Genomic DNA, 12,542 nt, shown 5'->3' with positions numbered 1-12,542 from the left:
TTGTTCGCGCACCAGGCGCGAACAAAAGTACGCTGGATTTTATAAGATACGCGCGTAGCCGCACGTATCTTATAAAATCCGGGGTCGGCGCGTGCAAGGGGGTGCACATTTGTGCAACCTGCGCGCGCCGAGCCCAGCGCGGCCTGCCTGTTCCCTCCGAGGCCGCTCCGATTTCGGAGCGGCCTCGGAGGGAACTTTTCTTCACCCTCCCCCCACCTTCCCCTCCCTTCCCCTACCTAACCCACCCCCCCGGCCCTATCTAACCCCCCCCTACCTTTGTCGGCAAAGTTACGCCTGCTGAAAGCCTGCTGAAAGCCCCCTCCCACCCCTTTTCGAAAGCCCCGGGACTTACGCGCGTCCCGGGGCTTTACGCGCGCCGGCGGCCTATGCAAAATAGGTGCGCCGGCGCACGAGGACCCTGCACGTGTAAATCCGGAAAGATTTACGCGCGCAGGGCTTTTAAAATCCACCCCAGTATGAACCTGTAACAGGGAGGAATAGCTCTTTATGTTAAAACAATATCCAGCAACTGAATTGTAAGGGATGTGGGGTAGGGAAGAAGCATTATGGACCATCCTTAAAAAAAGAAGATGGTGCTTCCATGTTTACTGGTGTGATCTACAGGCCTCCGACTCAAATAGAAGAACTGGACAGAGAACTCATTGAAGACATCCAAAAGGTGGGAAAGAAGGGTGAAGTGTTGCTCATTGGAGATTTTAATCTGCCGGATGTGGATTGGAGAATCCCTTCTGTGGAATCTACGAGAAGTAGAGAGAAAGTGGTTGCCCTGCAAGGGGCTTTGCTTAAACAAATGGTAATGGAACCATGAGAGAGGGTGTGATTCTCGATCTGGTGCTCACTAATAGTGATAATGTCTCTAATGTTCAGGTAGGGGCTCATTTGAGCACCAATGATCATCACACGGCAAGGTTTGATTTTGCGAATAGGACACAGAGAAGTCACATGAAGACCCGGGTTTTGAATTTAAAAAATACAGATTTTGTCAAAATGGGGACATACCTGGGGGAAGAACTGGAAGACTGGGAGAAAATGAGTGAGGTGGAACAACAGTGAGCCAAGTTAAAAGGAGCAAGGCAACAAATCTATATGTAAGAAAAGTAAACAAGAGTAAGAGGAAAAGAAACCAATCTTGTTCTCTTAAGGAAGTGACTGAAAAAGTAAAGGCAAAAAGAATAGAATTCAAGAAGTACAAAGGATCCAAAAAAAGGAACACAGTGAAGGATACCTGTTAAAACTGGGGGAGACGAAGAAAGAAATAAGGGAAGCAAAAGATCAAGTGGAAGAAAGGATGGCCAAAGAGGTAATGCAAGGAGATAAAATATTTTTCAGATATATCAGTGAAAGAAGGGAGGTCAGAAGTGATAGGTGACAAGGAGCAATGTGCAGAGAATGACAAAGAAATGGTAGAAATATTAAACAAATACTTCAGATTGATATTCACTAAAGAAGGACCATTGCTAGTTAATAAAACCATAGATGGGGATGCAGTAGATGAAACTCCATTTACAGAAGAGAATGTATGGGAGGAGCTAGGCAAACTGAAAATGGACATGGGGCCGGATGAGACACACCTCAGGATACTGAGAGAGCTCAGAGATGTGCTGGCGGGTCCACTGAGTGATCTGTTCAATAGATCCCTGGAAACGGGAGTGGTGCCACAGGATTGGAGAAGAGCAGCGGTGGTCCTGCTTCACAAGAGTGGTAGCAGAGAGGAGGCTGGAAACTACATGTTGCATAGGATGTGGATCCTTGGGCTGAGGTGGGGTTGATGCAACCTGTAGGCGAGGGCCTACGGGTTCCCACTATCAGCAGGCGGAGTGGGCTGATCCTGGAGGCCACTGGAGCTTCACCTACAGCAGCCCATGTTTCCCTCGGGTTGAGCCTTCGGGTGCCAGGGCCAGCAGGACTTAGGCAGGCCTCAAGGTAGAGTACAGGTAGGAGATGGTTCAGCCCAGAGACAGCAGCCAGCAGGTGTCGTGGTCCTATCCTGGACAGGATGTGGAACAGGAACTCAAGCACCAATGGATAAGAAAGAACTGAAGATGCCTGAGCAAAGGAAGGCCGAAGCCTTAATAGTCCAGAGGCATCACTGTCAAGCTTGAATGGAAGCTGGCGGGACTTGGAAGATGTAGCAAGCAACGTGGAACTCTGAACTCAAGAATGTCTGAGGCAAAGTCTTACATAGCAATGATCAAGGCACGAAGAAGGCAGGTGTGGTCAGACGTAGCAATGGTCAAGGCACGGAGAAGGCAGGTGTGGTCAGACGTAGCAATGGTCAAGGCACGGAGAAGGTAGGTGTGGTCAGATGTAGCAATGGTCAAGGCATGGAGAAGGCAGGCGTGGTCAGATGTAGCAATGGTCAAGGCATGGAGAAGGTAGGCGTGGTCAGGCATAGCAGAGGTCAGAACCAGGTAGTCAATCCAGTAGACAGACGAGATGAACACAAGGAACAGGATCCAGGAATCGCCGGAACAAGACAAGTGCAAGGCAACTAGAACTCGGAAACCGGAACAGGAGACCAAGGCGACCTGTTGCAAAGGTAACGCTGAAGAGCGCTGCCTGAGCTTTTATATGTTGAGGGAACTGACGTCAACATCCTGGTCCATGGCCAACTTCCTGCCGCAGGCCCTTCAAAGGTTTCACTGGTGCGCGCAAGTGCCTAAGGAGGGGCGCGGTGCTGCTGGCGGCGTCTCTCTGCAAACCCCGCAGAGAGGCCCGACGGATGGAGGCATCCTGGCCGGAGGTCCCGGGAAGTGGAGCAGGGCCGGAGGAGCTGGTGGAAGTCCGAGGTCAAGACTGGCAGCCCACCGCCGCCAGCAATGAGGAGCTGGAGCCTGAAGCTTGTATAGAGAGGTGAGAGGGCCGCACTGCGGGACTGCCATGGGTGGCAAGCATAACACTACAAACCAGTTAGCCTCACCTCAGTGGTGGGAAAATTAATGGAAACTCTGCTAAAGGAAAGGATAGTGAACTATCTACAATCTGGTGGGTTGCTGGACCCAAGGCACATGGATTCACCAGGGGAAGGTCCTTTTAGACAAATCTGATTGATTTTTTTGATTGGGTGACTAGAGATTGGTTCAAGAAAGAACGCTAGATGTGATCTACTTGGATTTCAGCAAAGCTTCTGATACAGTCCCACATAGGAGACTTGTGAATAAAATGAGAAGCTTGAAAGTGAGTGCCAAGATAGTGGAGTGGATTACAAGCTGATTAACTGATAGGAGACAGTGTAATGGTAAATGGAACCTACTTTGAAGAGAAAACTGGGTTAAATGGAGTGCCACAGGGTTCAGTTTTGGGACTGGTTCTGTTCAACATCTTTATGAGTGACATTGTGGAAGAGACAGAAGGTAAAATGTGTCTATTTGAGGATGATACTAAGATCTGCAATAGAGAGGACACGCCTGAAGGAGTAGAGAGAATGAAAAGGGATTTAAGAAAGCTGAAAGAGTGGTTGAAGTTAGTATAGCTGTGTTTAAAAAAGGATTGGATAAGTTTAAAAAAGGACTGGATAAGTTCTTGGAGGAGAAGTCCATTACCTGCTATTAAGTTCACTTAGGGGTAGATTTTAAAAGAAGCGCGATCAGCCTACTTTTGCTTGCGCATCAGACTCAAGCAAAAGTACGCTGGATTTTAGTAGATACGCGCGGACCCGCGCGTATCCACTAAAATCCTGGATCGGCGTGCGCAAGGCTATCGATTTTGTATAGCCTGCGCGCGCCGAGCCGCGCTGCCTCCCCCCGTTCCCTCCAAGGCCGCTCCGAAATCGAAGCGGCCTCGGAGGGAACTTTCCTTTGCCCTCCCCTCACCTTACCCTCCCTTCCCCTACCTAACCCACCCACCCGGCCCTGTCTACACCCCCCCCCTTACCTTTGTCGGGGGATTTACGCCTCCCGGAGGGAGACGTAAATCCCCGCACGCCAGCGGGCCTGCTGCGCGCCGGGCCGCGACCTGGGGGCGGGTACGGAGGGCGCGGCCACGCCCCCCGGGCCGTAGCCACGCCCCCGTACCCGCCCCCAAAACACTGCCGACACGCCCCCGGAACGCCGCGACGACCGGGCCCGCCCCCGACACGCCCCCCTCCGAGAACCCCGGGACTTACGCGAGTCCCGGGGCTCTGCGCGCGCCGGGAGGCCTATGTAAAATAGGCTTCCCGGCGCGCAGGGCCCTGCTCGCGTAAATCCGCCCGGTTTTGGGCGGATTTACGCGAGCAGGGCTCTGAAAATCCGCCCCTTAGAGAATAGCCACTGCCATTAGCAATGGTAACATGGAATAGATTTAGTTTTGGGTACTTGCCAGGTTCTTATGGCCTGGTTTGGCCACTGTTGGAAACAGGATGCTGGGCTTGATGGACCCTTGGTCTGACCCAGTATGGCATTTTCTTATGTTCTTATGGCAGCTGGGAATCAATGCCAAAAGTGTCGTAATCCAAAAGAGCTTTATGTGATGGGGGGTGAAAAATTGATGTGCATGGACTAAGAGAGGGATCTTGGGGTAATAGTGTCTGAAGTTGTGATGATGGCGAAGCAATGTGATAAGGCGATAGCTGAAGCCAGAAAAATGCTGGGCTGCACAGAGAAAGGAATAACCAGTAAGAAAAAGGAGGTGATAATGCCCTTGTACAGGTCCTTGGTGAAGCCTCACTTGCAGTACTGTGTTCAATTCTGGAGTCCATATCTTAAGAGGGACAAAGTCAAGATGGAGGTGGTCCAGAGAAGAGCAACTAACATGATATGGAGTCTGTATGAGAAGACCTTTTCTGTTGGAAAGAAATCAGTAGAACTAGCGGTAATGAAATGAAACTCCAGGGAGGATGACTCAGAACCAATGTCAGGAAATATTCCTTCAAGGAGAGGGTGGTGGGTGCCTGGAATGCCCTTCCAGAGGAGGCGGTGAAGACGAAAACAGAGAAAGAATTCAAATGGGCCTGGAATAAATACTGTGGATCCCTAAAGGCTAGAGGATGGAAATGAAGAAAAGAGTACATGGGGTAACTTGCTGCTGTGGTGGTTACTTCCCTTAACCAATAAGCCTTCATGCTCTTGATGTAACTCCATAGGTCTCTGCTTCAACATCAGGGGAAAAATGGGAATTGGATTCGAACAGCAACCAACAAGGGCTGCAACTTTTACGGTCTGGGGAAACAAATAATTATGGGGGTAACTTACTGATGCAGCGGTTACCCTTAACCAATAAGCCTGATACTTTGATGCAACTCCAACATTGCTCTCTGTTTCAAATGCAAGGCTTAACAGGGAATTGGATTCAAACAGCAGCCAACAATGGCCCTGACATTTACAGTCTGGGAAACTGATAAGCATGGGGGTAATGGGGAACTGGATTCAAACTACAACCAACGAGGGCCCTGACTATTACGGTCTGGGAAACTGATAAGCATGGGGGTAACCCACATAGTGTAGCAGATATTACCATAAACTTGCTGGGCAGACTGGATGGACCATGTGTTCCTTTTCTACTGTCATTTCTGTTTTAAAAATATCTCCCTCTCCATACCTGGGAACTTGTGATTTCCAGTCACCCTGACCTTTAGATTGTTGTGGATTAGTTTGTATGTGTGTGTGTGTGTGTGTGTGTGTGTGTGTGTGTGTTGGTGCATGCACAAACTTTCTCCTCTCTCTCTATCACACACATACATGTGCTGCTCTTTCTCTCACATATAAACACATGCTATTTTTTCTCTCCCCCCACACATACTGTCTCTCACCCATGTGTCCACACACACACACGTTCTTACACCATCATTCCCTCCCCACAACCCTCTAATATCCCCCTTCTCTATTCCTGCCTCCCACCTCCCAAGTATCCCACTCCCTGTCTCCCCATTCCCTTCCAAGTCAGCATCAGCACTATCCCCCTCCCCCCCCCCCCATCCATTCTTGCCTGCTCTCTTCCTCACACTGCCAGGAACATAGGACACCATTAGCATCCCTCCCTTCCCTGTCCCCAGACACCTCCAGCCTGACTGCCCTCCCCTTCTCTCGACGCACATCGCAAGCTCAAGCTGCCCTCCTTCCCGAAGCCTTTTCCTACCGGGCAGATAGCTGCATTGCACTGCTCTCTGAGCCGGTCTCCTCCAAAGCCACCACCACAGTACAGCTTCCCCTTCCCCGTGCTCACTGCTGGATTGGCCGGGCCTTGGGGTCCTTTTTTTTCTGATAGCAGCCTGCCGCAGCCATTCCCTGCTTCGTTGCCCGCCACTGAACTCCGTGCCTTGCCTCCCTACAGCACGTGCCCAGCACTGCGTCTACGTGGCCGTCACGGGAAGCGCCGTCAGTGCTGGGAGGGAGCAGGAAGTGAAAATGTGGCAGACGGCAGCCGCGGCGCAGAGCTGCGCCCCCAGTGTGGCCGGCAGTGGTGGTGCTGACGCAGCGGCGCCCTTTAGGTCTGGCGCCTATAGCCACGGCCATACTGGTCCAGCACCACCTCCCCCACTATAAAGTCCTGATTTCATGATGGTGGTTGCTAAACTCTATACAAATGACCCTTCCAAAGCGGTAGTGAAGGCGTTTGTTCAATACTGGGAGAGGTCAACCACCCACCACACCTGGTACCTATATGCATCAGATTTAAGCTGTACCTATATGCATCAGATTTAAGCTGTTCCATGCCAGGCATCGCTGGATTAAAACCTTTATTTCAGGTGCAGTCTCTTTAACAGGACACAGGCAGACCAAGAAGGTTAAGATACTGCTTGCTAGAGAGCGGGTGGATTCTCCTGCACAGCCCGAACTGCCTCAGTGATGTCGTCAGTGCAGTGGGAGACAGTGCAGTGTCTAAGGATGGGCTGCTGCAGTCCCACTTTCCAAGTACAGGCCTGGAGCCATAAGGACGGCTCCCTATTTGTTTGCAAGGCCTGGAAGTGGATTTGTTGCTGGGACAGAGGCTGGCTCCGTGCCCACTCTGTTCTCCTCTGCACACGGTGGCAATGCAGGCGGTACAGCCTAATATGCTAAACACAGAATTTTGCCGGCACAATATACAGTCTAAGCCTAGGGAGTACATGGGGGCGGGGCGGGAGCATAGGGCACTCTGCCAGGCTCATGACCCCCCCCCCCCCTCCCACTGCTTCACAGAAACACTAAACGACAATTGGTGCAAACACCACAAAATGAAGAGCCGGGGCGGAGGGAGGAGAGCTGTGCGGGCACAGCCAGGGCGACCCTGGTGGCACGAGAGAGCACTTCTTGGCCAGCCGGTTTCTTGTGAAGGGAGAAAAACGAAATTCCAAAGCAAGAACAATTTCAGAGAACCCCCAAAGAATTGGATTCTCAGCTGCCTCTTGTTGGGAAATCTGTCCCCGTGTCCCCGTCCCCCCCCCCCCCCCCCCATACCTGCATTTAATTGACCAAATCTAAACACAAATACTATTGTTAATCTCTTCCACAGACAAAGCCCTCCCCTCAGTCATCCTGCCAGACTCAGGCTCCGACATGGACAGCAGAATGAACTTCCAGGGGGTCTCTGATCCACCATGGAAATCTCATCTGCCCAGACCCTCTGAGCTAAAATCCCCCGTCTTTTCCCCCTCACCCGCGTTATATCTCCCGCTTCCCCCTGAAACAAGGCTACACCCTGGCATCTGAATATGCTGCAGAGGATCCCTGCTGCATGTCACAGCGCTAGCAAGATCTCATTGAGATTAAGTTCAGGCCTCTGACCTGCAGGACAGAATTATTTCATGAGACAGAGGAAGCCATTCCATTGCTATTCCCTCTTCCAAGTTCCAAATTAGCTGGCAATCTCTAAGGCTTACCTTGTTCCAAAACGTGGAAGGCATGTAGGCCCACATGCATCTTTCCTGTATTTCTCCTCCGCCTCTCTTCTATCTCAGACTAAAGCACATCCTTTCTCATTCTGCTGCCTTTGCAGTAAAAAGGAGGAAATGTAGGTGGTTGGCGCCCCTCGTGATGAATCACTGGTATTATATTTTGAACTGGAGGAACTGAGATGAGCTGCAGATAAGGGCTTGCTGACGCAAGTTTTCTTTGACTTGTTTAAAATGTGTACTAAAACATTTGGCAGAAGCAAAACCTGGTAATGCTACAGCCAAGTGCAAAGAAGGCACAAGCTGCGGATGTTTTCTCTGCACGGTTCTACCCATTGCATCTCTGCCCTGCCCTGCATCACAATTTCGGTCCTGAGGTCGTCCCCCGCTACATCCACAGGACTCTGAAAATGTATCTGTTGGCTAGCATCCCCTGCTTTTCTAGTAACCCCCCCCTCCCCCCCCCCCCAATCATTCCCACTACCGACTCAAGGGGACACTGCTGACCCCACCGTCTGGCACCCTTCCATACAATATCTGCAAGCAGGAGGCTCAGGCACCCTGGGCAGAAGGAGGGTGGAAACTTGGCGGCAGGTAAAATATCAGCCTGCAGGGAGGAGAAAGAGTGGGGGTGCTGCTGAGCAAAAAATGAGAAGAGAAAGAAGATGCGAAAGAGAGAGGGGGAGGGGGAGGGGGAGATGCTGGGGGCAGTGGGCGGGCAGGCAGGAAGTGTGTGTCTGTGTGTTGGGGAGGAAGGCTACCCATGCGAGTAGTGTGGCCTCCGTCAGTGTGGGACACTTCACAGATCCTGCAATGATTTTTCTCCTCCGTTTTCTGCTGCTGTCACTCATCTCTGCCTGGGAAAAGCCAGCCAGATGCCCCAGACTGGAGTCACGCCTGCCTACACGATGTTCCCCCCTCTTCCTCCTCCCCTGCAGGCAGCTTCCTTCTCTCTCACCAGCGGTGAGAGAGTGGCACTTCATGCCACATCTGGGAGCCCAGGCTTATGGTTAGAGCCCACAGGGTGCCACATAGAAACATAGAAATGACGGCAGAAGAAGACCAAACGGCCCATCCAGTCTGCCCAGCAAGCTTCACACATTTTTTCTCTCATACTTATCTGTTTCTCTTAGCTCTTGGTTCTATTTCCCTTCCACCCCCACCATTAATGTAGAGCGCAGTGATGGAGCTGCATCCAAGTGAAATATCTAGCTTGATTAGTTAGGGGTAGTAGCCGCTGCAATAAGCAAGCTACACCCATGCTTATTTGTTTTACCCAGACTATGTTATACAGCCCTTATCGGTTGTTTTTCTTCTCCCCTGCCAATAAGAAAGCTTCTCCCCTGCCAATAAGCAAGCTACACCCATGCTTATTTGTTTTACCCAGACTATGTTATACAGCCCTTATTGGTTGTTTTTCTTCTCCCCTGCCGTTGAAGCAGGGAGCTATGCTGGATATGCATCGAAAGTGAAATATCTATCGGGATCCGCAGGACTCAAACTGTGAATATCGCCCAGGCAGCGGGAAAGGAAAGAAACTGGAGGAGAGGAAGAGAGGACCAGAGACGAGGGAGATGGAGAGAGGTCCAGGGATGAAGCATGAGGTCGGGGGATAGCTGGGAGAAGCAGGGGAGGGGGGCTGAGAGGTTGGTGGGGTAAGGATTGGTGAAGCAGGGAGGGATGAGGGAGGACAGGCAGGGAGTGAAACCGAGAGACAGAGGGTGGAGAGACCGGAGGGGGGAGGAAAAACTGCAGGACAGTAAGTAAAGAGTCTGGGAAGACGGGGAAAAAGGAATAGGAAAGGAGTGGGGGGCAGGCAAAAGAAAAGGCATCTTTAGGAAGGAAAGAAACAGGCTGTGCTGAGAGAAGACGTGAAAAGAGAAGAAGAAAAAGGGAAGAGAAAGAGCAAAAGTACAAAAATAAAAGGGTAAAACTAAAATGGTGAACAGGAAGAAAGATCACAAAAAGGCAAAAAGTAAGACTCAGACCCAAGAAAGGTTGGAAATCTACTTTTATTTTTATACTGCAAATGAGTTTAACATTTCAAATGATGGAAATTGTATGCACGTTTATGCAAATGTTTCACAAAATTTAAAAACATTGCCAAGAAATTTATCCCTGAGCCTCCACAGAAAATCAGGGGGCTGTGATCCTAGCCAGCCCACATAACTTTGTTATCTGCTCAGGTAGGTGGGGGTGGGGTAAGGAAACAATACTAAGAGAAATGAAGATTGGAAGGGAGAACATCTATTTAATTTAAACTCTCCTATCAGCATCACTTTCACCTAAACGATGTCCATCTAACTCTCCCAGATACAGACACTAAAAGTGGCTGAATTAGCCCGAGTTTGAGCAGGGCCTTATTGCTGCTCTGTGCGAACAATCATTATGCTGCCCCCTCCTCGGTTTGAATACCCTACCTCAGTTAAACATGCAGAACACACTCACCCTCACCAAATTCAGAATAAAGAGACTATAAACTATAAACAGAATCTGAACTGGAAACTGCAACAAGCCAGGCTCTGTAGGCAATGCAGCAATGGAGAAACAGAAACATCACCAGTCCTCGTAAATCATTCATCAAACAATAAAAGCAAGGAATATAAATCAATCATATTAGTAAAACCATACTTATAAAAAGAATATTTCCAATGATCTAAGGAACAGAATAACATCCAATAATTAAGAGCTCATACAAAACTTAAAACATTTCCCAAACAACAATAAATTATTTCAAAATGGAAGACACAGACATCCAATAAGTAAAACTAATAAGGATGTCAAACTCACTTTTTATTTCCAGTCATCCTAAGTAAGGGATGGATTAGTGAGGCAGCACAAATTGTCTTCACATACACACCCACACACACCCAGGCAGGCTCCCATACACATATACAAACAACCTCAGACACGTTCCCAGACACACACACCCACACCAGACAAGTTCCCATTCATTCACAAACATACCCACCCGAGACAGGTTCCTACCTGCACACACATACACATACACATGCACACACACATACACCACAGTCAGGTTCACTTGTACACAGAAACATGCACAGTCAGGCTCCCATTCACACACACCACTCCCTCTGGGTGTGCCTCCCTGGGTAATTGCATGGGATGCACACCATGTAGCGCCGGGCCTGAGTTTGAATCTTGTAAGCAATTGAGTTGATAATTTCACTCAGTGGTGCTCACAACTTTCAAACTTGGTCTAATTCAGCTCCTTCCTGTTTGTGTCTGTTACCATGTGCCCATTATGTGCACACGTATTTTCCAGATACAGACAGTCGGCTTCCCTCCTTCTGAAACCCTATAAAGCTCAGATCCCTTTAGTGCTGACCTCTGTTTGCACAGGGAAGGGGAAGTTGGGGCATCTATCTCCCACCCACAAATTTATTATCCCAGTTCACATGTGTATTCCATGCAAGGGAAGGCCTCAGTTTTAGCACGCACTAGTTTATGTGATTTACAGTTTGCCACCCAAACTATAAAAATAAAAGGTCAGCAAACTAGCTGTAGGTGACACCTTTTTTGTTGGATTAACTTAATACTTTTTCGACTGGTTTGTGAGAGCTAACCTCCCTGTCAGAACAGTGCAGAACATAAATTCCCTCTAAGCCGATCATGTGAGCGATCCCTCAAACCTTTTGGAGTGTTGTTCATAGGTTTTACATGGTCTCTTACATGCTTATTTGTCTTTGCGCTATATACAGAAATGAAACTCTAATGCTGGCCCTGCTGAATGAAAAGGGGTTGCCAACCACAGCACTGCACAAGTTTAGACTATAACGTTAGTTGCGTAGGCCAGTGGTTCACAACCTGGGGCCCGCAGACCCCGGTGGTCCACAGGAAGGAAAAATAATAGGTGCAGGAGGCTCCTCTGGTAGAAAAATTAGCAGAATCAGCAGTGGCAACTGAAAGCCTTGGGTGGACAGAGACATAAGCCTGGAGGGAGCAGGATGGGAGATGAAGAGCGGCAACAGCAAGCTCATGTGGGGCGAGATATTCTGGGCAGCAGCAGGCTGGGAGAGATCAGGGAAGGTATCTCACCCACACTAGCTGGAGGGGGGGTTAGGGGCAGTTGCATCAATAAGGTGAAAGGAGAATGAGTAATGGGGGGGGGGGAGAGATAGAAAAAGATTGGTGGGAAGGGAACTTGGCTAGGGAGAGAGACTGCAGTGAGGAGAGGAGGACTGGAGGAGGAAACAGGACAATGCAACAAGGTGGCTCCAGCTAAGTGCGCGGTTTCATTCATGCGCGTAAAATCAGCCAGCGACGCCGCAAGGAGATTAGCGCGTCTAAAACACGCGCCCTAACAAACAAATACTGGATAGCGCCCAACGCATGTACATTAAATGGAAAGAAGGCATTAGCTAGTAGCGCCCGATGCAGGAACGTGCGCCCAAAGGCTGGGTGCCCAATGCATATCTTTTTTAGGGATGTGAATCGTTTTTTGACGATTTAAAATATCGTCCGATATATTTTAAATCGTCAAAAATCATTAGAGGCGCGATACAATAGGAATTCCCCCAATTTATCGTTTAAAATAGTAAATCGGGGGAGGGGGGAGGGGAAGGGGGAGGGCGGGAAAACCGGCACACTAAAACAACCCTAAAACCCACCCCGACCCTTTAAAATAAATCCCCCACCCTCCTGAACCCCCCCAAAATGTTTTAAATTACCTGGGGTCCAGTGGGGGGGTCCCGGTGTGATCTTCCACTCT

General features: G+C 49.6%; 1 protein-coding gene across 3 annotated transcripts in view; it reads right to left on the bottom strand.

The window, feature by feature from the left end:
- Positions 1-7,912, bottom strand: part of B4GALNT1 (beta-1,4-N-acetyl-galactosaminyltransferase 1) — a 183,328-nt gene extending 175,416 nt beyond the window's left edge. The window contains exon 1 of one of the 3 annotated variants that reach the window (XM_029594918.1): positions 7,799-7,912. In XM_029594918.1, the coding sequence (XP_029450778.1) occupies positions 7,799-7,834 (36 nt within the window). In that variant the 5' untranslated portion in view covers positions 7,835-7,912. The remainder of the gene's footprint in view (positions 1-7,798) is intronic. The other 2 variants (XM_029594914.1, XM_029594917.1) reach the window with 2 other exon arrangements.
- Positions 7,913-12,542: the final 4,630 nt, after the last annotated feature.

This window comes from Rhinatrema bivittatum, chromosome 3 (genome assembly GCF_901001135.1).
Source record: "Rhinatrema bivittatum chromosome 3, aRhiBiv1.1, whole genome shotgun sequence".
Taxonomy (NCBI): domain Eukaryota; kingdom Metazoa; phylum Chordata; class Amphibia; order Gymnophiona; family Rhinatrematidae; genus Rhinatrema; species Rhinatrema bivittatum.
Note: the sequence above shows the minus strand (reverse complement) of the source record. Positions and strands in the feature narration are given on the sequence as shown.